Source organism: Salmo salar, chromosome ssa04, assembly GCF_905237065.1.
Source record: "Salmo salar chromosome ssa04, Ssal_v3.1, whole genome shotgun sequence".
NCBI lineage: Eukaryota > Metazoa > Chordata > Actinopteri > Salmoniformes > Salmonidae > Salmo > Salmo salar.
The window spans coordinates 34,013,810-34,041,278 of record NC_059445.1 but is presented as its reverse complement, the minus strand read 5'-3'; the positions used below and the strand labels follow the sequence as shown (position 1 = coordinate 34,041,278).

General features: G+C 41.4%; 2 protein-coding genes across 2 annotated transcripts in view; both read right to left on the bottom strand.

Annotated features, from left to right (window-relative positions):
• Positions 1-1,121, bottom strand: part of phldb1a (pleckstrin homology-like domain, family B, member 1a) — a 67,620-nt gene extending 66,499 nt beyond the window's left edge. The window contains exon 1 of the mRNA XM_045716823.1: positions 885-1,121. The gene's annotated coding sequence lies outside the window, so the exon portion shown is untranslated. The remainder of the gene's footprint in view (positions 1-884) is intronic.
• An 8,772-nt stretch (positions 1,122-9,893) lies between these two features.
• Positions 9,894-27,012, bottom strand: arcn1a (archain 1a). Its single transcript, NM_001140104.1, has 10 exons — positions 26,899-27,012; positions 21,097-21,360; positions 20,605-20,784; positions 20,167-20,369; positions 19,800-19,961; positions 19,395-19,560; positions 19,021-19,168; positions 11,980-12,088; positions 11,617-11,821; positions 9,894-11,403 (listed from the first exon to the last, which is right to left on the bottom strand). The coding sequence occupies exons 1-10, from the start codon at positions 26,899-26,901 to the stop codon at positions 11,314-11,316; spliced, it is 1,530 nt and encodes a 509-aa protein (NP_001133576.1). The 5' UTR covers positions 26,902-27,012; the 3' UTR covers positions 9,894-11,313.
• Positions 27,013-27,469: the final 457 nt, after the last annotated feature.

Below are 27,469 nucleotides of genomic sequence, written 5' to 3'. Positions count from 1 at the left end.
CCTCCATTTCTACCCCTTATTCTGTGTGACTGTGACCAAAAGTATGCATGATCATGGATAGGCTACTACTTGTATCCAGTGATGAGTAAATATGACATTTCTCTCCTAAGTTTTTCCATTTCCCATGACACTTTCCCTCTTTACATATTTCCTCAATCTCACTCTGAGAGAAATGAAATGCAGTGTGCAGTCTTTCATAAACTCATTCTGCTGTAGGACAGCAAACCAAGGGGAAAAATACCCTTTTGATGCTTACAAGCACTGAAAGACAGGTTGCACTGTGTGTCACATATACACTGAGTGTACAAAACATTAGGACACCTGTTCTTTCCATTACATAGACTGACCAGGTGAAAGCTATGATCCCTTATTGGTGTCACCTGTTAAATCCACTTCAATCAGTGTAGATGAAGGGGAGGTGACAGGTTAAATAAGGATTGAGACAATTGTGATATGGATTGTGTGTGTGCCATTCAGAGGGTGAATGGGCAAGACAAAAGATGCAAGTGCCTTTGAACAGATGCAAGTGCCTTTGAACAGGTATTAGGTGCAGGCGCATCAGTTTGAGTGTGTCAAGAACTGCAACGCTGCTGGGTTTTTCACGCTTGACAGTTTGCCGTGTCTATCAAGAATGGTCTACCACCCAAAGGATATCCAGCCAACTTGACACAACTGTGGGAAGCATTGGAGTCAACATGGGCCAGCATCCCTGTGGAATGCTTTCGACACCTTGAAAAGTCCATGCCCTAACGAATGGAGGCTGTCCTGAGGGCAAAAGGGGGTGCAACTCAATATTAGGAAGGTGTTCCTAATGTTCTGTACATTCAGTGTACATTTAATACTTCCTTACACAAACACAGCAAATAGAATAAAAATATAGTTACCTGGTCTCAGAAGAGATTTTGGTCACAGAAACGGTCAAATCCAATACTTTTCAGAGACAAGGCATGATTTCAACATTGCATGAGAGAGAAGAGAAATGTCCTAGTTGGTGATATCCTTAGGAAGATGTATCCTGATTGTTTTTGTTATGCTGTGGTCAGAGATTGGTCAGAGATTAACACATTGTACAGACTGACAGACGGAGGATGGGAAAGAGACAGCCAGCCTCTTTACATATCTCTCCCTCCATGCTCCCACCCTCTATCCCTCCCTTTTCTTACAACCACTCTCTTTCCCTCCCTCCCTCCCCCTCTTTTCTTTTTTTTACCATTTGCATCCACCCACCCTTTCTTTCTACTCCTTTTCTTGCTCTCTCCCTCTCTTTTCTCCTCTCTCTCCCTCTCTGAGCTAACACAAGGCTGTTATTTATTCTCTAGCTGAGCGGTAGCCCACTTGTTCGGAGCCCTGGACCAGAGAGCGAGAGAGAGAGAGAGAGACATTTAACTGAGGATGACAACACATTGACAAACTCAGATAAGACAGTTTCATTTGTGCCGTCACAGGGTTCGAGAGTCATATAGTCATGGGTTTCTCCCAATGACTATAACAATATAGCAATGTGCACCTCTTGTTTGCCATAATCAGGGTTAATTTGAGCTGTTTGACAGATTCTCTCTCCTTCTGTGAGGAGAGTTCTCCATCCCTCTTTGTAATATCCAATTTAGGAAGGAAGGTATATGGTAATATCGGGAAAGGAAACATCATTTACAAACACACCAACCATAACTAGCTTCGCGAGCCGCCTGATTCCGCGAGCTTACATTAATGGTTCGATATCCGTGTTGTGAACCATTAATGTAAGGTCGCGAGAACAGGCGGCTCCTGAGACTAAACCATAACCACAACACAACCAGAATAACCCCAAAGAGTATGAAAACAATTTTGGAAAGGTTAACAAAATAACTTTATGACATATGTGAATGAGAAACGGTGTGCTCTTAAATTTAGACAGCCTTGGAGAGAACGACAGTACGGAAATAATAGTTAACGCAGCCAGTGGATATTTTCACATTTTCCCCCTCATAGATGGAAATTGCAGACTCCTGTTTCTCTTGGACACGTTGGCTAGGACGCCGTAATTGGTTCCTGCTGTCCTGGGTTTGGTTCAGTTCTTTGGTGCGTCATGCTGGTTTTGCTACAAATAAAACACAAACATTCCCACCCTCTACCCCTTCTACTGGGTTATGGGCCTTTCGCCCTCCTATGTCTGTAATGTGCGTGGAGTGTACATTACTGTAATGTACATTACTAAATCTGGGGGTGAATTGTAAATAAATTAACTTCATAAACATCTTCCACTCACAGAAAGCAATTAATTACCCAGAATTATTGTTTTTGGTGGCAGGGAAATGTAGAGTGCATTCGGAAAGTATTCAGACCCCTTCCCTTTTTCTACATTTTATTACGTTACAGCCTTATTCTGAAATAGATTAAATACATTTTTTCCCTCATTAATCTAAACACAATACCCCATAATAACAAAGTGAAAACAGTTTTATACATTTTTGCAAATGTATTAAATATAAAAAAACAGAAATACCTTATTACATAAGTATTCAGACGCTTTGCTATGAGACTCGAAATTGAGCTCAGGTGCATCCAGTTTCTATTGATCATCCTTGAGATGTTTTTACAACTTGGAGTCCACCTGTGGAAAATTCAATTGATTGGACATGATTTGGACATGATTTGGAAAGGCATACACAGTCCCACAGTTGATAGTGCATGTCAGAGAAAAAGCCAAGCCACGAGGTTGAAGGAATTGCCCGTAGAGCTCCGAGACAGGATTGTGTTGAGGCACAGATCTGGGGAAGGGTAACAAAACATTTCTGCAGTATTGAAGGTCCCCAAGAACACAGTGGCCTCCATCATTCTTAAATGGAAGAAGTTTGGAACCACCAAGACTCTTCCTAGAGGTGACCAAGAACCCGATGGTCCCGCTGACAGAGCTCCAGAGTTCCTCTGTGGAGATGGGAGAATCTTTCAGTAGGACAACCATCTCTGCAGCACTCAACCAAATCAGGCATTTATGATATTGGCCAGATGGAAGCCACTCCTCAGAAAAAGGCACATGACAGCCTGCTTGGAGTTTGCCAAAAGTCACCTAAAGGACTCTGACCATGAAAAACAAGATTCTCTGGTCTGATGAAACCAAGATTGAACTATTTGGCTTGAATGCCAAACGTCACGTCTGGAGGAAACTTTGCACCATCCTTACGGTGAAGCATGGTGGTGGCAGCATCATGCTGTGGGGATGTTTTTCAGCGGCAGGGACTGGGAGACAAGTCAGGATCGAGGGAAAGATGAACGGTGAAAAGTACAGAGAGATCCTTAAAGAAGAACCTGCTCCAGAGCACTCAGGACCTCAGACTGGGGTGAAGGTTCACCTTCCAACAGGACAACAACCCTAAGCACACAGCCAAGACAACGCAGAAGTAGCTTCGGGACAAGTCTCTGAATGTCCTTCAGTGGCCAAGCCAGAGCCCGGACTTGATCCCGATAAAACATCTTTGGAGAGACCTGAAAATAGCTGTGCAGCAACGCGCCCCATCCAACCTGACAGAGCTTGAGAGGATCTGCAGAGAAGAATGGGAGAAACTCCCTAAATACAGGTGTGCGAAGATTTTAGCGTCATACCCAAGAAGACTCGAGGCAGTAATCGCTGCCGAAGGTGCTTCGACAAAGTACTAAGTAAAGGGTCTGAATACTTATGTAAATGTGATATTTCATTTTTCTTTCTTTTTTTAATAAATCCGCAAAAATAAATATAGGTTTTTGCTTTCTTATTGTCAGTTATTATGTGTAGATTGATGAGCGGGAAAAAAAACATTTGATCAATTTTATAATAAGGCTGTAACGTAACAAAATGTGGAAAAAGTCAAGGGGTCTGAATATTTTTACAAATGCTCTGTAGCTGACAATCAACACTCAATACCCATGTGGTTTGTAACCCAGACAGACATGAGAGAAGTGCAACTTTGGATGCGTTACAACAAGTGTCCCAGCATGTAGTCTGAAGGTTTTTTTTTAAATGATCTGCGTATTTTATGTGAACGAGCTGTAGACAGTAGCAGTTACTCTAGTAGCCAGCAGTTCTAACAATATGTAGTCACTACTGCGTACTCAGCATGACACCCTGCATCATAAATGGCTACATAGCCAACCGGTTAACATCCCAAAACAAGGAATGGGAGAAAGTGTCTCAAAATGCACCATAAGAACTTCATTGTCTGATATCAAAACAATCACCATAACTAGCCACACATCACAATACTGCATTTCCCAGGAAACACCGCAGTCTCACCCTGAGTCTTAACGGACGGGGTAAGGTCACAAATGGACAATAAAGTTATACTGTATTATAAGAGCAGGAAGCCCATTACCTCCTTTCCCATGCAGTCGAAGTTCAGCTCCCTAACTTCCAACTTCCATTAAGAACATGAAAGGCAGGCAGGCTAATGAAGGGGGGAGCTGTTCTAAGGTGATTGGAATTTTTATCAATTCACAAAGAGAGCTAATTAGCACTACATTGGGGGGACTGGGAAGGGGGGGGGGGTGAGGGATGGAGGAGGTCCAGTCCGTCCACAGAGGAGTGGAATTTACCAACAGCATATGACCGGTGGGAACCTACAGACAAGGATTTATCAAAGATGTTACCCTTGGCGCTACTGTTCAGTGACTGAAGGAGCACACTCACTAATTCATCGATTTTAAAGCATAGGAATGATAAAAAAAACATCAATGCATCACAATATTTGTGTGACTGATATGACTGATTTCTGGACGGTCTTCAGAACAACACACAGGAGCGAGGGTATGCCTGGGAGGAATGTTATACTAGTGCCCCCTTGAGGCTAAAACAGTGAAGTGCAGCCCCTCTGCCAATCCTGCTTCAAACGGAGAACAGGTTCAAGTTCACTAAGGATGCATTTACACAGGCAGCCCAATTCTGATCTATTGTTTAATTATTGGCAAAATATCTGATCTATCAATCAATCAAATTCATTTATAAAGCCCTTTTAACATCAGCTGATGTCACAAAGTGCTGTACAGAAACCCAGCCTAAAATCCCAAACAGCAAGCAATGCAGATGTAGAAGCACGGTGGCTAGGAAAAACTCCCTAGAAAGGCCAGAACCTAGGAAGAAACATAGAGAGGAACCAGGCTCTGAGGGGTGGACAGTCCTCTTCTGGCTGTGCCGGGTGGAAATTATAACAGAACATGGCCAAGATGTTCAAATGTTCACAGATGACCAGCAGGGTCAAATAATAATCACATTGGTTGTAGAGTGTGCAACAGGTCAGCATCTAATTGGTCAAAAGACCAACTAGTAGCAGAAGATTAGAATTGGGCTGCCTGTGAAACGCACCCTAATATCCAAACTGCTCAAAATATATTCTCCCCCTTGCTGAACCATTCTGTAGCTATGCCTTATATATTGTATGCTTATTTCTCATCCCTGTGCCAATCTGCCAGAGTCTGTTATGTAGACTAGAGGGAATGAGGGATGAACCCAGAGCCAGTGAAGGGGAAGCAAATACTATACAAATGGGCTCTTTATGGACCTCTTGAACTTAATGGACTTTGCTGGCTCAAGAGAAGAACGTCACATCCGTGCCAGGAAAAATATCTCTCCTGTAAACTCATTCATTCCTTATGGCCGGCAAAGGTTTCTAAGAAAGGCATTGTACATACCTGAGCTGAGAGGACTTGAGAGTACATGCAGGAAAGTACACTGTACAGGGCAGTGAAGGCAATGACGACAAAGACCTGTTATGGAGGGGACCCAGCTGATGCTGAACAGACTATCTTATAATGCAACTCCTCATCATTACAGATGAAGACCAAGAGACTCAGACAATGACGTTTGTAGCAGAACTTCAAGTTCTTCTGCCGCATCATTGGCACTCCCTACAACTCGCTCCCATCTCTGTAGAGCAGACCACACAAGTCCACTGCACAAGTTTCCAACCCTTACACCGAGACAGTATGATCTGAGGAGTTCAAGGCAATCATCACCTATTGTATCAAGCCACATCACACCAGAGGTCTTTCTGGCTAGGGCTGTCAAACTATGCAAATTACACTCTCTATGACCTAGGACATTTGATATGCATATTTAGGGAAAGGGGGATACCTAGTCAGTTGTTCAACAATGTATTCAACTGAAATGTGTCTTCCGCATTTAACTCAACCTATTGATTTACTGACATGCTAATTTGTTGTTTATGACTTGTGACTTACTGATGATGCACTGCCCTTAAAGTTAGGCTGAACATATCTTTTTACTTGCGTTTTATATTTTATGACATTGCATGTTATGTACAGTGCCTTCAGAAAGTATTCATACCGCTTGACTTATTCGACATGTTGTTTTACAGCTTGAATTCAAAACTGAATTGAAAAAAAAAATCTTACCCATCTACACACAATACCCCATAATGAATGTGAAAACATGTTCAGAGAAATGTTTGAAAATGTATTGGAAATTAAATACAGAAATATATCATTTATATAAGTACACCCTTAAGTCAATACTTTGTAGAAGAACTTCTGGCAGCAATTACAGCTGTGAGTCTCTCTCGGTAAGTCTCTAAGCGCTTAACACACCTGGATTGTGCAACATTTGCCCATTATTCTTTTCAAAATTCTTCAAGCTCTGTCAAATTGGTTGTTTATCATTGCTAGACCACTATTTCCAGGTCTTGCCATAGATGTTCAAGTAGATTTAAGTCAAAACTATAACTCGGCCACTCAGGAACATTTACTGTCTTCTGGGTAAGCAACTCCAGTGTAGATTTGGCTTTGTGTTTTAGGTTATTGTCCTGCTGAAAGGTGAATTCATTTCCCAGTGTCTGGTAGAAAGCAGACTGATTCAAGTATTCCCATAGGATTTTTCCTGTGCTTAGCTCCATTCTGTTTCTTTCTTATCCTGAAAAACTCCCCAGTCCTTAAAACGATTACAAGCATACCCATAACATGATGCAGCCACCACTATGCTTGAAAATATGGAGAGTGGTACTAAGTAATGTGTTGTATTGGATTTGCCCCAAACATAACACTTTATATTCAGGACAAAAAGTTACATTTTTTGGGGCAGTATTACTTTAATGCCTTACTGCCAAAAAAATGCATGTTTTGGAATATTTTAATTCTGTACAAGCTTCCTGCTTTTCACTCTGTCAATTAGGTTAGTATTGTGGAGTAACTCAAATGTTGTTAATCCATCCTCAGTTTTCTATCACAGCCATTAAACTCTATAACTGTTTTAAAGTCACCATTGGCCTCATGGTTAAATCCCTGTACCTTTGTAGTGACTGGGTGTATTAATACAACATCCAACATGCTCAAAGGATATTCAATGTCTGCTTATTTATTTTTACCCCTGTACCAATAGGTGCCCTTCTTTGCGAGGTATTGGAAAACCTCCCTGGTCTTTGTGGATGAATCTGTTTGAAATTCACTGTTCGACTGAGGGACCTTACAGATAATGGTATGTTTGGGGTACAAAGATTAGGTAGTCATTCAAAAATCACAAACACTATTATTGCACACAGAGTGAATCCATACAACTTTATGTGACTTGTGAAGCACATTCTTACTACTGAACTTATATAGGCTTGCCATAACAAAGGGGATGAATAATTATTGATACAGGACATGAGCTTTACATTTTTTGTAAAAAATGTTGAAAAACATAATTCCACTTTGACATCATGGGGCACTATGTGTAGGCCAATGACCAACAAATTATCCAATATAATCCATACGTTTTAAATTCAGTCTGTACCAAACAAAATTGGGAAAAAGTCAACGGGTGTGAATACTGTTAATGGCACTGTGTGCTTCTGCATATGTACCAAGATGTTGAAATAAACCAAAGCTAAATTAATAAAAATAAATCAGGGAGAAATGATCAATGTGCTTTTAATTTTAAAGTATGCCTACTAGTACAGCTGCATCTGCACATCAGTGTATCTAGCATACAGATGATCATATCTAAATTAAACATTTTACTGTATATAGCCAATAAAACACAATGTTTGTGTGATCAATAACTTAAAAAAAAACATGCATTGCATACGGCTGCCAAATAAAAACGAATAACTTACCTTGAATCTGACCCTCTTGAGCTTTAGTCTGGGTGCTGGGTGTGAGAAGAAAGCCTCTCCTCTGTCACTGCAGTATCCTGGGATACTCATCATCCCTGTCTTTGTGCCATCATCCAACTGAGAATCACAATACATCCCCAGGTGTCTCCCCTTTAGTTTTCCTTTCAGGTTCACTCCACGACTATCACACCCCAGCCACAATAAGAAATATAGAGGAAGAAAGCCAATAGTCCAAAAGAAACAGCTTCTTCCTCAGAACTAATAACAGATAACACTTTATTCCAGGAGAGCCCTCTCAGCCTGTGGCTACCATCCGACATACCTCTCTCTCTGAGACACTGTCCGTCACACACTAAACAGCACTGAACTGTACGTCCATTAATTCCCAAAATGCGACACACCCGCTCTCTCGTCCCACGCACTCAACCCCAAAGAAGGACGTTTCTGCCTCTCTAACCTTCTCCAGATACTAATTCCATGCATTAGTGTGTGTGTGTGTGTGTGTGTGTGAGGCCACACACACTCCCTAGCTATAATAAGTCTGCCTTTCTCTCATTAGTTGTAATATCCTGCTTTGATTTAGCTATATGCATTCAACTCAACTCACCCTCCAATCCTCCTGACTGTTTTCAACTCTCTCCGTATTCCTGATCGTATGTCTCATCACACACGCTACGAAAGCTGGTCAGGGAAGCCAAATCATTAATCCCTTACACACACACACACACTCTCAAGCACAGAGCAGTAAACAGATAATTTCGACATGCATTCTCTGCCACTGAAATCCCTTTATAAAATGTACTTACGACAGAAAAGGGATGGAATAAAAGCTAAATAATGTATTTTCCCCCAGATTCAATCAGAACTTGCTCTGTCCCTGTTGAGGGATCATCCTGTTGCTCTAGTGACATGGCCCGAATATCCTCTGTGGAGGCGGGTTGAGCTCATGAGCCTGTTCAGTAGGGAGAAAACGTTTAGAAATTGAGTGAAACCGGGAGGTACTACCGGAACTTGCCCAATACAATCACTTTGTTTTTCTTTTTACAAAGTGTTCTGCTACAGTGTTGCCCTACTGAACAGTAGACAGGGACAGGACAGTTCCCTCAAAGCTTCACCTCAAAAAACTTCAACACATACACCACCATGACTGGGATTATTTGAATCATTGTGTGTACTACCTCAATTGGCCCGACCAACCAGTGCCCCCGCACATTGGCTAATCGGGCTATCTGCATTGTGTCCCGCCACCCCCTCTTTTACGCTACTGCGCTCTGTTTATCATATACGCATAGTCACTTTAAACATATCTACATACTACCACAATCGGCCCGACTAACCGGTGCTTGTATGTAGCCTCGCTACTGTTATTTTTCTGTCTTTTTAGTGTTGTTTTTATTTCTTTACTTACCCATTGTTCACCTAATACCTTTTTTGCACTGTTGGTTAGAGCCTGTAAGTAAGCATTTCACTGTAAGGTCCTACACCTGTTGTATTCGGCGCACGTGACAAATAAACTTTGATTTGATTTGCATGGAAGAAATCAGAACATCAGACATTTGGATCAAACCAACAGATTACGTTAAACTCTGGTCTTGTAGTTCACTTGTGACTTGTGTTCATCCATTCCATATCAAATAATGTCAAACTTTTTTCCCCACGTGCTGTCACTACTCTAGTAATCACAGAACATAGTACCACATCTATCACTACTCAAACATACTTTGATTGTGGAAACCATTTTTTGTATGCAGTCACTAGATAAGACTGATTATTGAAATGACGACAACTAACCTTGGTAAAGCACATAATTCGGAAAACACTGCATTATAAAAGATCATCTTCAGAGTTTATAATACACTTTAATCTTTTTCATGTTTACATTGGAATGTTAATTACCCATGATCATTATTCTATAGGGTTACAAAAGTCTGATTCACTTATTTACCTCCAATCTGAATACCACACAATTCAGAATAACAAAGACAAAAAAAATCCAACAAAAAGACAAATATTATTTTACTTCTCCCTCTCTCAATTGTATTTCATAAGCAAAGTCAAGGTGAATATGGCCATCTATATAGATACACTCTGAAACAAGAGCCCTGACATTCATTCATACATACATAATAACCATGGGGGCTTTATTGTAATGGGGCTGGTTTGAGGTTGGACCGTGGGTGGTGTTGATGGACAGGGTTCCCCTGTGGCACAGTTGATAAGAGCATGGGTTGTGGGTTCGATTCCCGTTGGGGTTACGTATGTTATAATATGTAAGCACTCACTGTAAGACGCTTAGGATAAAAGCATCTGATAATTGGCATATAAAGGTTTCATGTTTGGAGTGTTAGAGGGTCATGATTCTTGGATAGATCATTTCCATTTGATAAGTAGACTCATAACAGTTGAAATCTCAGACAGGACTTTTTCTTTGATTGACCTCCCTCCATTGCAAAAAGTGCATACAACTACTGTGCTTGAGTTGTACTGGTCTTCTACAAAAACTTATTTCAGCATTGAATTACTCCATGCATTTGATTTGATAGCATATCACAAACAAAATATGCCATTATACATTAACTAGCCTGTAGACAGATCAGTGTAATGAAAAATAAATTATTTAATAATGAGGTCTTTCAAACTCGAGCGAAGCTAAACTGTAAAACATGCAATCTTAATAATTTTAGCTAAGATTTAGCCTTGCGTGAGACAGGCAGTTCAGGTCAGTTCAGTACCAATCACAAAATGTGGTTCTTCTGGCCAAAGCAAAAAGTGGTTGTAGTGTTATACCATGGACCACAAGCCTGTTTGTATTGGAGTATGTGTATCAAATAGTATTTCCGTACATGATTACGACATATCTGTAAAACTATTAGCCAATAGTTCACAGAATCTGTCTGTCAATGGATTTGATACAAACTGGGCCAATGAGAGGGTCATTCACAAAGCCCACCCCAGATGTCATCACCCCCCAGGTCCACCCAACCTAACCCGGATACAGTTACCTAACGTTATCCTGTTTGACTTTACCATTCCTTCTTGCAGGTGCATCGAGCGGTTCTTTATACATACAGCTATAGGTCGATCAGTTGATAGATTTCTGGTAAAAATGTACAAAGACACTAAATGCTGGCAAGCCAAGCCATGGTGGGAAGGGTTTTTCTTTTTGAAAAGGGTTTCAAGTCCACTTCTCACTTTCATTTTGTTTCATATGTCAATCCACTGATCTTGATGTTTGTTGGTAGTACTGTATGTGAATATATTACAGTATCTCATACTTGTCGACCAGGAACGATGTCTCTGAGGAGAACCTCACTGGAACCTCTCCATCTACCTGGGACACTTTGGCCACCTGGAGGGGGAACAGGAGTCATTACACACCGTCACAATGGAAATATAATCCAAATACCATTAGGTTAATACAATAGATGGAGATCTACATGGTCTCACAAACTGCTAAAGAGACTTACATGCCGTCATTGTAAATAAGAATTTGTTTTTAACTGACTTACCTTGTGAAATAAAAGTGAAATATAATACAAAGAAATAAATAAAAAACACTGACCGTTATGTCGCAGTAGTTTCCTTTGGAGACGAAGGAGACGTTGACAGGGAAGAAATCATTGGGCTGGCCTGCCACGCTGAACTCCAGACTTCCTGTCTTGTTGTTGACGTCCACCACGGGCAAACACCACTCTAGAACGTTCCGCCGGCTGTCATGGCGATACTCTCCGTCCAGGTCACCAATCACAGGCGCACCCACACCTGACCTGCAGGGACAGATAAACATATGAAATTAAACTCCGATGACAGACTGCAACAGTGTCTAAGACCCTAGTACTGGAAATGAATATGGAATCCATTGTATAGAATGGAAAAGATAAAATGAGAAATGGATCTCGGAGGTGCATCAGAGCGGTTTACTTACGGGATGGGAATAGAGATGACTACATCATTCAGTTCAAGTGCTTCTTCCTGAAGCTCGTACTCTATGTTGACATCACAGCCAGTGGCACTCTCAGAGGGCCAGCAGTTTACTGGGGAGAAGTAGAAGAACACAACAGATAGAATGCTTAAAGCGGAACTGAGAGCATTATAGCAACATTCAATCTTATTAAAATCTATTCATATACACCGCTAAGAAGATATATTTTTTTACATTTTCTGACAAGCAAGCACTTAGATAATGGTCATTTTCACAAATTCATAGAATGTTTGGGAATGACATATAGTAAGGCATTTTGGACAAGACATCAGTCAGGAAGTTAAAGCTTGGTCGCAAATGGTTCTTCCAAATGGATAATGAACCCAAGCATACTTCCAAAGTTGTGGCAAAATGGCTTAACAAAGTCAAGGTATTGGAGAGGCCATCACAAAGCCCTGACCTCAATCCTATAGAATATTTGTGGGCAGAACTGGAAAAGCGTGTGCGAGCAAGGAGGCCTACAAACCTGACTCAGTTACACCAGCTCTGTCAGGAGAAATGGGCCAAAATTCACCCAACTTATTTTGGGAAGCTTGTGGAAGGCTACCCGAAACGTTTGACCCGAGTTAAACAATGTAAAAACAATGCTACCAAATACTAATTGAGTGTATGTAAACTTCTGACTAGAGGTTGACCAATTAATCGGAATGGCCGATTAATTAGGGCGATTTCAAGTTTTCATAACAATCGGACATCGGTATTTTTGGACACCGATTTGGCCGATTATTATTTAATTTTTTTTACACCTTTGTTTAACTAGGCAAGTCAGTTAAGAACACATTCTTATTTTCAATGACGGCCTAGGAACGGTGGGTTAACTGCCTTGTTCAGGGGCAGAACGACAGATTTTTTACCTTGTCAGCTCGGGGATTCAATCTTGCAACCTTACGGATAACTAGTCCAACGCTCTAACCACCTGCCTTACATTGCACTCCATGAGGAGCCTGCCTGTAACGCGAATGCAGTAAGAAGCCAAGGTAAGTTGCTAGCTAGCATTAAACTTATTTTATAAAAAACAATCAATCAATCATAATCACTAGTTAACTACACATGGTTGATGATATTACTAGTTTATCTAGCGTGTCCTGCGTTGCATACAATCGATGCGGTGTGCATTCGCGAAAAAGGACTGTCGTTGCTCCAACGTGTACCTAACCATAAACAATGCCTTTCTTAAAATCAATACACAAGTATATATTTTTAAACCTGCATATTTAGTTAATATTGCCTGCTAACATGAATTTCTTTTAACAAGGAAAATTGTGTCACTTCTCTTGCAACAGAGTCAGGGTATATGCAGCAGTTTGGGCCGCCTGGCTCGTTGCGAACTGTGTGAAGACTCTTTCTTCCTAACAAAGACAGCCAACTTCGCCAAACGGGGGATGATTTAACAAAAAAGCATTTGCGAAAAAAGCACAATCGTTGCACGACTGTACCTAACATAAACATCAATGCCTTTCTTAAAATCAATACACAGAAGTATATATTTTTAAACCTGCATATTTAGCTAAAAGTAATCCAGGTTAGCAGGCAATATTAACCAGGTGAAATTGTGTCACTTCTCTTGCGTACATTGCACGCAGAGTCAGGGTATATGCAACAGTTTGGGCCGCCTGGCTCGTTGCAAACTAATTTGCCAGAATTTTACATAATTATGACATACCGTTGAAGGTTTTCAATGTAACAGGAATATTTAGACTTAGTGATGCCACCCGTTAGATAAAATACGGAACGGTTCCGTATTTCACTGAAAAAATAAACGTTTTGTTTTTGAGATGATAGTTTCCGGATTCGACCATATTAATGACCTAAGGCTCGTATTTCTGTGTGTTATTATGTTATAATTAAGTCTATGATTTGATAGAGCAGTCTGACTGAGCGATGGTAGGCACCAGCAGGCTTGTAAGCATTCATTCAAACAGCATTTTCGTGCGGTGTGCCAGCAGCTCTTCGCAATGCTTCAAGCATTGCGCTGTTTATGACTTCAAGCCCATCAACTCCCGAGATTAGGCTGGTGTAACCGATGTGAAATGGCTAGCTAGTTAGCCGGGTGCGCGCTAATAGCGTTTCAAACGTCACTCGCTCAGAGACTTGGAGTAGTTGTTCCCCTTGCTCTGCATGGGTAACGCTGTTTCGAGGGTGGCTGTTGTCGATGTGTTCCTGGTTCGAGCCCAGGTAGGAGCGAGGAGAGGGATGGAAGCTATACTGTTACACTGGCAATACTAAAGTGCCTATAAGTACATCCAATAGTCAAAGGTATATGAAATACAAATCGTATAGAGAGAAATAGTCCTTTAATTCCTATAATAACTACAACCTAAAACTTCTTACCTGGGAATATTGAAGACTCATGTTAAAAGGAACCACCAGCTTTCATATGTTCTCATGTTCTGAGCAAGGAACTTAAACATTAGCTTTCTTACATGGCACATATTGCACTTTTACTTTCTTCTCCAACACTTTGTTTTGCATTATTTAAACCAAATTGAACATGTTTCATTATTTATGAGGCTAAATTGATTTTATTGATGTATTATATTAAGTAAAAATAAGTGTTCATTCAGTATTGTTGTAATTGTCATTATTACAAACACATGTTTTTTTTATTTTCTATTTTAAATTGTCCAATTAAATCGGTATCGGCCTTGAAAAATCATAATCGGTCGACCTCTACTTCTGACCCACTTGGAAATGTGATGAAAGAAATAAAAGCTTAAATAAATCATTACTATTATTCTGACATTTCACATTCTTAAAATAAAAGTGGTGATCCTAACACACCTAAACCTGAAAAACTAGGTTTAAATGTATTTGGCTAAGGTGTATGTAAACTTCCGACTTCAACTGTACATGCATACATAAAAAAAAAAAATCACAGGTCAGACACAGCCTATTTGATTTACAAAAAGAAAAAAAAACATGCAACTGCGACCCAAACTGGCCATTGTTTTATTAGAAAAAAATATGGCCTTTTATAAATGTCCACTTATGTACATAGTATGCTGTATGTAGCATTTTAACATATTAAAACAAGAGATAAATAATATTTGTCCAGCCTTTGCTGCTATGCTTGCAGATGTGCATTATATGCTGCGATCCTAATCAAAAAGTAGTTAACTCCAGATAACAAAAACATAAGCTGTAGGTTGTTGTAACATTTAAACTTCAAAAATTGAAAAACATGTTTTCACTGCATGAATCACCAGTGCAGTTGAATGCAGCATTGCTGTACGGTGCACTCAAAATGTAGCCAGACTGCAACATTTTAGTAGCCTAGCTAGGACAGTGGCATGTGTCTGTACACTTTTCCCTCGGGGGTGGCGCTGTAAACGGAACACAGGAAAGCAGCACAAGTGAAGCTGAATTCACATTCAAACTCATCTGTTGACTGATTAACACTTATTTGTGTGTCCCATTTGGCCCGCGGTCCTTGAGTTTGACACGTGCGCTAGCCTATTAGCCACATTATGATTGACTTGTGATCATTGCCCTTGCTAGTTTGATTGTATTGACATGCCCATACTTACAGTTGTCCATCTTTGTTCAAAATAGTGAGTCATTGAAACTGAAACAGTGCATCCCAAATGGGTGGCAGCAAACAATGTACCTAGCCAGCTGTGATTTACAACCTGACAGCAGTATTTTTTTGACTACCAAGAAATGTAATGGTGAATTATATTAATTATGCATTAAACTGTATCCATCTATTCTGCCAGCAATGCCTTTCTGTACATCATGGAATTTTGAGTCAAATAGAACCTTTTTTTTTTTTTTTTAAACCTCTTATAAAGTTGGTTTTGAAGCATAAACTTGGAATTTTATATTTTTGACTCATATGATTGTCTGTTTCATATCTGCAAAGTAGTTAAAATGCTGTCAGTTCCACTTTAAAAACACACCAGATAGAATGCTGACAATGCCTAGAACATAACATTTAGAACACAAGAGGCCGTTATCAATAAACTGTCACAATACGGTGCAGACCCCCAGCTCCGCTAAAACCATTGACAACTACGTGCCGTTTTCACAAGATTGTGAAATAAATGTCATAACTATTTGGTTAACATAACCTCTTGAATAGAGCATAGTCAGAACTACACATTTCCGATTATTCCACATTTAACTATCAGAGTTATACAGCAAGAACTGCATGATTTTCATGATCAGTAAACATCAATTGATCATGTATTTTCAGATACACGAGGGTAGCCTATCCATTTGGCATGTAGTTAGCTAGCTAAGCACACAACATGTGTCAGCTTGCTTCACCAGAGATTAGGACTTTGGAAAGAGCTTCACTTCGGCAAGTCCTCGTCCTGGTAAAGTTGGCAGTCGGACTACTGTCCTCACCACTATATATGGCAAGCAAATCACGCAATATTTGGATATAGCCATCTAGTTTATCCCCTGAAAGGTAACTTGTTAACTAGCCATATTGATGTGGTCCATGGTCTGTCAGCAGAAATCGTGATTAAACAATTTTAAAAACAATGTTGAAAAGGGGATAATGTTAGCAAACTTCGCTAGGTAGGCCCTATGTTAGTTGGAGAAAAAAGTACACCAGGTCTACTTACCACTATGTTTAGCCAACTGTACAAAGTTTCTACCGGTAACTGGCAAAGTACACATTATCAGCGAACAGTACATCGGCAAATGCTCCCTTCTGCTGCTTGACAGGCAGAGCCCACAAAGGATTGGAAATGAACCGACACCACTCATACTTGTCAAGTACAGTTCTTTTTAAAATGTTCTATCACTCAAATATCCAGTTAATGGTGGAGAGATGTCATGAGTATACTTTCACGTTTCTGAAATGACATTATCAATTTGTATTTATTATGGATCCCAATTAGCTGCTGCCAAGGCAGGAAGCTACTCTTCCTGGGGTCCAGCAAAATTAAGGCAGTTCATATAATTTTAAAAACATTACAATACATTCACAGATTTCACAACACACTGTGTGCCCTCAGGCCCCTACTCCACCACTAAATCCACGTGTATGTATAGTAGGCATCTTATTGTGTGTGTGTGTGTGTGTGTGTGTGTGTCTGTGTATGCACGTATGTGTCCATAAGGTGTTTTTTTTCCCTCTCTTTTTTTATCTGTTTTTTAAATCTAATTTTATTTCTTGTGTCAGTTACTTGATGTGGACTAGAATTCCATGTAGTCATGGCTCTAAGTAGTACTGTGTGCCTCCCATAGTCTGTTCTAGACTTGGGGACTGTGAAGAGACCTCTTGTGTCATGTCTTGTGGGGTATGCATGGGTGTCCGAGCTGTGTGCCAGTAGTTTAGACAGGCAGCTCGGTGCATTCAACTTGTCAATACCTCTCATAAATAAAAGTATTGATGAAGTCAATCTATCCTCCACTTTCAGCCAGGAGAGATTGACATGCATATTATTAATATTAGCTTTCTGTGTACATCCAAGGGCCAGCCGTGCTGCCCTGTTCTGAGCCAATTGCAATTTTCCTAAGTCCTTTTTTGTGGCACCTGACCACACGACTGAACAGTAATCAAGGTGCGACCTGCCTTGTTGATAGTGTTGTTAAGAAGGCAGAGCATCACTTAACTATAGACAGACTTCTCCCCATCTTAGCTACTACTGTATTAATAAGTTTCGGAGCTGTGAGGGGAACGGCACCTCCGTACCTTCAGGCTCTGATCAGGCCCTACACCCAAACAGGGGCACTGCGTTCATCCACCTCTGGCCTGCTCGCCTCCCTACCTCTGAGGAAGCACAGTTCCCGCTCAGCCCAGTCAAAACTGTTCGCTGCTCTGGCACCCCAATGGTGGAACAAGCTCCCTCACGACGCCAGGACAGCGGAGTCAATCACCACCTTCCGGAGACACCTGAAACCCCACCTCTTTAAGGAATACCTGGGATAGGATAAAGTAATCCTTCTAACCCCCCTTTAAAAGATTTAGATGCACTATTGTAAAGTGGTTGTTCCACTGGATATTATAAGGTGAATGCACCAATTTGTAAGTCGCTCTGGATAAGAGCGTCTGCTAAATGACTTAAATGTAAATGTAATATGTTTTGACCATGACAGTTTCAAATCTAGTGTTACTCCAAGCAGTTCAGTCATCTCAACTTGCTCAATTTCCACATTATTTCTTACAAGATTTAGTTGAGGTTAAGGGTTTAGTGAGTGTTTTGTTCTAAATACAATCCTTTTAGTTTTAGAAATATTTAGGGCTAACATTCCTTGCCACCCACTCTGAAACTAACTGCAGCTCTTTGTTGAGTGCTGCAGTCATTTCAGTCGCTGTAGTAGCTGACGTGTATAGTGTTGAGTCATCCGCATACATAGAAACTCTGGCTTTACTCAAAGTCAGTGGCATGTCGTTAGTAAACATTTTTAAAACAAGGGGCCTAAAGAGCTACCCTGGGGAATTCCTGATTCTTACTGGATTATATTTGATAGGCTTCCATTAAAGAACACCCTCTGTGTTCTGTTAGACAAGTAACTCTTTATCCACATTACAGCAGGGGGTGTAAAGCCAAAACACATACATTTTTCCAGCAGCAGACCATGATCAATAATGTCAAAAGCTGCACTGAAGTCTAATTGATGTTTACTGATCATGAAAAGCATGCAGTTACTTGCTGTATAACTGATGACAGAGCTAAATGTGCGTAATTGTTTCGCATGGAATAATCAGAAATCTGTAGTTGTGACTATGCTCTTCAAGAGGTGATGTTACAACCAAATAGTTACCATTTATTTAACAATCCCTCAAATGACACTCAGTTGTCAATGGTTTTAGCGGAGCTGGGGGTCTCCTTGCCCCCCAGCAGGCAAATTTAACGCTCTACACCTTGTGATGCTATATTGATAACAACCTATTAGAATGCTTGGAACACAATAGTTGGAATGCTTGGAACATAAGGTATTCCAGCTCTCCAGAGAGAGAAACACTAAGGAAAAACAGTATATACTAGTATAGAAATACTTAATACTCTAGTAAAGTGTACTGACTCGTTAGTGGTATGAGGGTCTCGTCTGTGGTCTGTAGCCTCCACTTGAGCACGCCCACGTCATTGTTCAGAGGGAAGGACTTGTCTGGGTTCTTCAGGCCCAGCACGGAGTCTGTGGTGAACAGCTTCTTATCCACGTTGGGGTGGGTCTGGACAGAGCAGGGAGGGAGAAATCGATAAAAACACATTGTTAAAATTCCCATCGCATCATGCTCATGCTGCACCGAAAGCAAATACAACTGTGGTTGTGTGCCATTTTGAATCTTGATTTAAAAACAGGCCAAATCCATGAATGCCTTGACATGTATATCTGTTGTGTTGAGGTGGTGAACCTTTCCCCCTTTGGAACCAATGATGTATTTGTTTGGAACCTACCTGCAGCTGGACTCCCTTCTTGTCTCCGTTGTTGATGGTGAGGCGAATGCGTCCGTTCTTGTCGTCGGCCACTCGGAGGGTGATCATACCCAGGACCTCCAGGTTCTGTAGCCCTCCGTCTCTCCCACAGGTCAGGCTGATTTTCTCCTCACAACGCAGGTGCACACTGGGAACCAAGGGGCAGAGGTTAGATACAGTTGAACATATCAACCTGCAGGTGTTTGAGTCTAACTACATTGCAGTCTGGACTGTGCAGAATCACTGATCTACAATCACTTTGCATCCCAAATAACTCTGCATTATGGGATCAAGATGAGCGACTCTGCGCCTCGCCTTGTGCAAACTGATTCCTCAAACACACTCCCTGTAATCAGTGGGATATAATATAAAACCTGGTAAACCCACCTCTCTGTGTTAACTGGTGGAGGCAGGGCTTTGGATGCCTCGGAGGGCCTCTTCCCTGAGCTGGGCATGATGACTTGTCCCTCAGACTTGAGCTTGTCCACAAAGTCATCTACCTCCTTCCCTCTGGCACTCAGCTTCAGGGCTTTACTGGGACCACTAGCCCTACGGAGGAATACATAACTCTTGAGGCATAGGCCTAACTTTCTGCAGGATTAAAAATACTTTATGACAAAACAAGTTTCACAAATTCCATTGCGCATAACCAACCAAGAAATATACTAATAAATACATCTTACACATAGACCACAGGATACATTCATCATAACAATCAAAACATCTCAGAATCCTAATATACCGAGGGTAGTACCTGGCAGGGACAGGTGAGGCCTTGGGTTTCTCTGGCTCCATGAGGGTGTCTGTGATGATGGTAGCGTTGCTGCTGCTGGACATGCTGCCGAACCCTCCGGAGAACCCTGGAGACTTCTTCCCAGAACGGTCCGCGTCCCGCCTGGCCTGTTGCAGCTCCTTAGCCTTTCTCCTCATCTCTGCCTTAGCCTCTCGCTCCTGGGTCTGAGATGGAGAAAGAACAAAGGAGAAAAGAGGAGACTTTTGGAATAAAACATGAATGCCTTTTGGACCAAAACCCCTTCATTCAGACTAGTGTTGGATTTAGTAATTCAGCTACATTACAATAATAATGTAATGATGTTCAGTTCTGCTTCTCCCCTTCATTCAGACTGGTGTTAGACTCAGTAATAACGTAATGTAAATCTGTTCATTAGTTCTGCTGCTGCTCTCCTTTCACCTCTCGGACGGCGCGGAACACCTTCTCCTCGTGAGAGTCCATCTCTGTGAATGTTCTGATCTGGGCCAGGTTGACGTTCTCCCTGTAGCCCAGCGCCACGATCTCATCAAAGGCAAAGATCAGGTCAAAACAGTGGTCCGAGACCTCCCCTTCCTCCAGCACCCGACAGTACTCTGGGATCTAAGGAAGAAACATATTTGGTCATTTAGTCACACATGCTCTATTCATCACAAATTCCTACTGATACTTTTACTCAGTGGCAAACTTTGTTTAGGCTCTGCCAAACTGAAAAACCCTGTTTAGGCTACTTTAAACTTAGAAACACTTTGTTTGGGCTACGCTTAACAAACAATGTTTATGTAATGTGTGTCCTCTGCCACTTCCAGAAGTATGTGTGGGTGAGACTATGTGTGAGTCTGTGGGTTGGCGACTGAGGATATTTGTGAAGGTGTGTGCGTGTGAGCAAGGCATCTGTGAGAGTATGTGTCATACCACGCGTGAGAATAGGCGTAGTGTCTCCAGGTCCTCTAGGATGTTGCTGTTCTTAGTGGTGACCAGCACCATGTAGAGCTTCTCCAGGGGCTGGTAAACGTAGCGTACGCTCTCAGTCTCCACAAACGTGTGCTGCTTCCCTGTGTTCATCAGCTTGGGGAAGGCGGCAAGCAGGCCCTCCACGCGCGTCCGGGTCATCTCCACAAACTGCCGCGACACGATGGCCTTGCCCGCCTTGGTGCACACCGCTGCTGCCAACAGCACCTGGGACAAGAGGAAGAGGAGGCCATAGTTACAGAATAGCAATCAGTGAGTCCATGCATGGATAAGATTCAAGATGTGTAGACAAAATATTCAAATGTTGCTCCTATTCAGCTAATATTAGGGTTAGGGTTATATACACTGAGTGTACAAAGCATTAGGAACACCATATTGAGTTGTACCCCCTTTTGCGCGAGAACAGCCTCCATTCGTCAGGGCATGACTACAAGTTTCGCAAGTGTCCCACAGGAATGCTGGCCCATGTTGACTCCAATGCTTTCCACAGTTGTGTCAAGTTGGCTGGATGTCCTTTGGGTGGTGGACCATTCTTGATACACACGGGAAACTGTTGAGCATGAAAACCCAGCAGCGTTGCAGTTCTTGACACAAACCGGTGTGCCTGGCACCTACTACCATACCCTGTTCAAAGGCACTTAAATATTTTGTCTTGCCCATTCACCCTCTGAATGTCACAAGTCTTTAAAATCCTTATTTAACCTGTCCCCTTCCCTTAATCTACACTGATTGAAGTAGATTTCACAGGTGACATCAATAAGAGATCTTAGCTTTCACCTTGTCAGTGTCATATTCCTAATGTTTAGTACACTCAGTGTATGGCTTTTGAAGTCAGCTATCACAGTGGTCACTTCTAACAAGACACATGAGATTAATGAACATCCAACACCAGAAGGGGCTAAAATATCCTGGTTCGGTAGAACAGCAGCAGCTGCTCTTAAGTCCTGAGAGAAAAACAATGTGATTTTCATTCAACCTCAAAGATTCAGTTAAATGAGCACATTGAAAATGTAAAACCAAGCTAAAACAATCATCTTTTTCAGAGGTAGGCTAATACTAACACAATGAACCACACACGCAAATACTGTTGACCACACGCACACACATCGTCTCAGTTTCCTTTAGTGTGACTGGAAAAAGAACACCAAGACGTTGACTTAAGGTTTTTGTTATTTGTAAAATAGCCTAAATTAATTCTGACAGTGAGTGTTTGTCTGTGGCCTGAATTTGATTTAATGTATTTAAATACATTTGGGAAAGTTCAGCCACACTACCAATTACTAGGCCTAATCGAAAAATCAACCTACCAGTCTCTCTCTTGTTATATAAGGAAGTCTGTGACTCCATAACTGTTTGATCATGGAAAAGGTGTCAATGAGTGTCAACTCAAGTCGATTGCTAAATTCCAAACAGCCCCTACCAACACTAGACACTTCAGCTGGCCTGAAATGTTTGGATGTACAGTGCCTTCAGAAGGTATTCACAGCCCTTGACTTTTTCCACATTTTATTGTGTTACAAGGTCAATTTAAAAAAATTGATAACATTGAGATTTTTTGGTTGTTACAAATGTCAGGGCCGATTTCTGGTCCCAGTCCGCCCCTGCTGACTAGCATCTATTGAGTTGCAATGTCCCATACATTGGATGCCCAAATCAACTGGATGTACAGTGCATTCGAAAAGTATTCAGACCCTTTGAATTTTTCAAAAAAACTGAAAAATTCCACTTAAATACTTTAAGTACTCAGACCCTTTACACAGTACTTTGTTGAAGAGCCTTTGGCAGCAATTACAGCCTCGAATCTTCTTGGGTATGATGCTACAAGCTTGGCACACCTGTATTTGGGGAGTTTCTCCCATTCTTCTCTACAGATCCTCTCAAGCTCTGTCAGGTTGGATAGGGAGCGTTGAAGCACAGCTATTTTCAAGTCTCTCCAGAGATGTTCGATCGGGTTCAAGTCCGGGCTCTGGCTGGGCCAATCAAGGACATTCAGAGACTTGTCCCGAAACCACTTCTGCGTTGTCTTGGCTGTGTGCTTATGGTCGTAGTCCTGCTGGAAGGTGAACCTTCACCCCAGTCTGAGGTCCTGAGCATGTTTTCGTCAAGGATATGTCCTTCTCGCTGTTGCTACCTGTGCCAGGCAGGTAGCAACAGGCTGTCGCAGCTGGCCGTGACCAGGAGACCCATGGGGCGGCGCACAATTGGCCCAGCGTCGTCAAGGTTAGGGGAGGGTTTGGCCGGCAGGGATATCCTTATCCCATCGCTCTCTAACTAATCCTGGGGTGGGCCGGGCGCATGTACGCTGACACGGTCGCCCGCTGTATGGTGTTTCCTCCGATACATTGGTGTGGCTGACTTCACGGTTAAGCGGGCATTGTGTTAAGAAGCAGTGTGGCTTGCAGGGTCGTGTTTCGGAGGACACATGGCTCTCGACCTTCGCCTCTCCCGAGTCCGTACAAGAGTTGCAGCAATGAGGCAAGATTAACTACCAATTGGATACCACGAAATTGGGGAGAAAAAGGGGTAAAAAAAATAAAAAATCATTAAGGATATCTGTCCTTCGCTCATCTTCCCCTTAATCCTGATGCTGCCGCCACCATACTTCACCGTAGGGATGGTATTGGCCAGGTGATGAGACGGTGCCTGGTTTCCTCCAGACTGGCATTCAGGCCAAAAAGATCAATCTTGGTTTCATCAGACTAGAGAATCTTGTTTCTCATGGCCTGAGAGTCCTTTAGGTTCCTTTTGGCACACTCCAAGCAGGCTGTCATGTGCCTTTTACTGAGGAGTGACTTCCGTCTGGTCACTCTACCATAAAGGCCTGATTGGTGGAGTGCTGCAGAGATGGTTGTCCTTCTGGAAGGTTCTCCCATCTCCACAGAGAGAATCCACCGGTCGAATGTCCATTGCTCGTGTTTCTAGGACCAAGCAAATCTCTTCTTATTGGTGCCCTTTAGTAGTGTTTTTCTTTTTCAGCAATTCGACCATGAAGGCCTGATTCACACAGTCTCGTCGTAACAGTTGATGTTACATTTACATTTACGTCATTTAGCAGACGCTCTTATCCAGAGCAACTTACAAATTGGTACATTCACCTTATGTTGAGATGTGTCTGTTACTTGAACTCTGAAGCATTTATTTGGGCAACAATTTCTGAGGCTGGTAACTCTAATGAACTTATCCTCTGCAGCAGAGGTAACTCTGGGTCTTCCTTTCCTGTGGCGGTCCTCATGAGAGCTCATTTTATCACAGTTCTTGACGGTTTTTGCGAATGCACTTGAAGAAACGTTCAAAGTTCTTGACATTTTCCAGATTGACTGACCTTCATGTCTTATAGTAATGATGGACTGTTGTTTATCTTTGCTTATTTGAGCTGTTCTTGCCATAATATGGACTTGGTCTTTTTCCAAATAGGATTATCTTCTGTATACAACCCCTACCTTGTCACAACACAACTGATTGTCTAAAAGCATTAAGGAAAGAAATGCCACAAATGAACTTTTAACAAGGCACGTCTGTTAATTGAAATGTATTCCAGGTGAGTACCTCATGAAGCTGGTTGAGAGAATGCCAAGAGTGCACAAAGCTGTCATCAAGGCTAAAGGTGGCTAGTTTGTTGAATCTCAAATATATTTAGATTTGTTTAACACGTTTTTGGTTACTACATGACCAGCAGGCCAGATGACCTGGCCTCCACAATCACCTGACCTCAACCCAATTGAGATGGTTTGGGATGAGTTGGACTGCAAAGTGAAGGAAAAGCAACCAACAAGTGCTCAGCATATGTGGGAACTCCTGCAAAGCTGTCATTAAGGCAAAGGGTGGCTACTTTGAAGAATCTCAAATATATCATTTATTTTGATTTGTTTAACACTTTTTTTTTGTTACTACATGATTCCATATGTGTTATTTCATAGTTTTAATTGTCTTCACTATTATTCTACAATGTTGAAAATGGTAAAAAATAAAGAAAAACCCTGGAATGAGTATGTACACACATACATACACAGTACCAGTCAAAAGTTAAATAAATGTATTTGCTACTGCTCGACTAAAAAAAAATCCTAGTCGACCAACAGCCTATCGACCAAACAATCAACCAGTCAACTAATTGGGGTCAAGAGATTTATGATTGAAATAAAATTACCACCGATGTTATGTAGTTATTAAGACTGGTAAATGTCGGTAATTCTTTCCATCAAAATGTTCAAATTTAATGATATTGAATATCGACCTAAAATATCATCCATCAACCTCCTTGACGCCCTAAAAAAATCTATATTGGTCATTCTCTAGCTGATATCCTGTGCACACTCCGTAGGAAACGCTGTACAGTGAATATGTATACACCCCCAATGCAATTATGCAGTCTAATAAATCCAGTGGGACAATACGTTTTTTTTTTATTGTTTGTGAAATTAATTATTGTAATCCTTGTAAATGATCTAACATTCCAACCTTTTTAGCATTCTAAAAAAAAAAATTGGTGGGGTGCTCCCAAGCGGTATAAGGCACTGCATCTCAGCGCTAGAGGCGTCACTACAGACCCTGGGTCGTTTCCAGGCTGTATCACAACCGACCATGATGACGGAGTCCCATAGGGAGGCGCACAATTGGCCCAGGGACGTCCAGGTTAGGCCGACATTGTAAATAATAATGTATTCTGACTTGCATAGATAAATTTAGGTTAAATAAAATAGTTTGTAACCAAGTGCGCATGCGCCAAATCCACCTTCGGCAGAAGTACAGTATCCCGAAAGATCATTGATTTTATTTGTATTTAGACATTTTTTGTACATAACGTGCGTAACGGCAGTAATTCGGGGCGGCAGGTAGCTTAGTGGTTAGAGCATTGGACCAGTAACCGAAAGGTTGCTACATCGAATCCCCGAGCTGACAAGGTAGAAATCTGTCGTTCTGCCCCTGAACAACGCAGTTAACCTACTGTTCTCAGGCCGTCATTGTAAATAAGAATTTGTTCTTAACTGACTTGCCTAGTTAAATAAAGGTTCAATAAAAAATGTATATAGACAGTTTCTCTGCGAAACTCATTTTAGTAAGTACCGAACGTTTTTTGACATAACGTTTGCAGAGCTGGCTAATGTTGGGACGGACTTTGAATTTAAGGATCCTGGGCGTCAGAGATTCATTGTCTCCTCAAGCTCAGGTACTGATTCAACCTAAACCTGACCATTTTAAAATGTCAACTTCAACGGGGTAGGCGTTCCAAGGATCCCGGATAACATGGACTATTCCAATATTGTGGCTAGCTTCACACAGCTATCAACTTGGCAAGCTTGGTATAGAAGCTGGGATCCTCAATTTTAACTCGAGTCATACTAAGGAATCTAGACATTTCACTATTCATTTATAGAGTGGCTATGTTGTAAACTCTGCCATCTAACCAATACCAGTTAAATGACTCACAATTAACTAATTTAGCTGACAGCCAATATAACATTAGCTACCTAGGCCTGCTGATACAAAACAGACGCAAAGGCTAACTAGCTGACGTTAATTGAGTTGGCATTTATCGATGAGATGGCGCTTGAAAGTGCTATTGATAGCTAGCTAATGATATAAAGCCCAATATATATTAAAGGGAAGTATATTTGCCTGCATACGCAGCAAAATTAGCAATGTTAACTTGCTAGATTGTTAGCTATCTGCAAATGCAATGTTCACAGTCAAGCGGAACAAGACAGATGGCTAAATACAGTAGATCAATTACATTTCATAGCTCACCATTTTGTTATCCCTTGTGCTACAAATCCTTGTGCAGTTTCCGTAATGTAATACCACGTATTACTGTCTAAAATATAATATTTATGCGGAGTGAAACTTGCGTCCGTTTAATTTACTATCTCAATATGGAAGGACCTCTAGCCACGTCTCCACCGGAAAGAGCTCGTCAGCAAGGTAAAAGGGTTATCACTTAGTTACCACAGCCACAAAGACCAAATTGGCTATGTCGTAAAGATTAATGAAAACACAAAATCGCTTCTTTGTCTTACTTTAAGGTTAGAAACATTTTGCAGTGTGATTATGGTCAAAGTTAGGTTTAAAATTAGATTTTAAGAAGAGAAAGTGTATAAATGGGCCGGGTTTAAGACTTTGTGGCTGTGGTAACTAGTGACGACCAGAAAAGGCAGCGACGAAAAAAGGAACATGTGGAAGATAGGGTCAATGATGGTGGATAAATTAAGATCGTCCTCTCAAGACGTTTACCATTGAAAAAAACGATCAGTTCCGGTCTACTTAACGGGGTGGGTCTCCCATAAACACCAATGCAGCTGGGTCTGGTCCACTGATGTAT

Excerpts from the sequence above, each read along its gene's own strand:
- arcn1a (NM_001140104.1), bottom strand. Across the intron at positions 20,370-20,604 it reads TGTTCCGCGCCGTCCGAGAG|ACCCAGGAGCGAGAGGCTAA; the intron begins GTGAAAGGAGAG and ends TCTCCATCTCAG. Across the intron at positions 19,561-19,799 it reads CCACCAGTTAACACAGAGAG|TGTGCACCTGCGTTGTGAGG; the intron begins GTGGGTTTACCA and ends CTTGGTTCCCAG.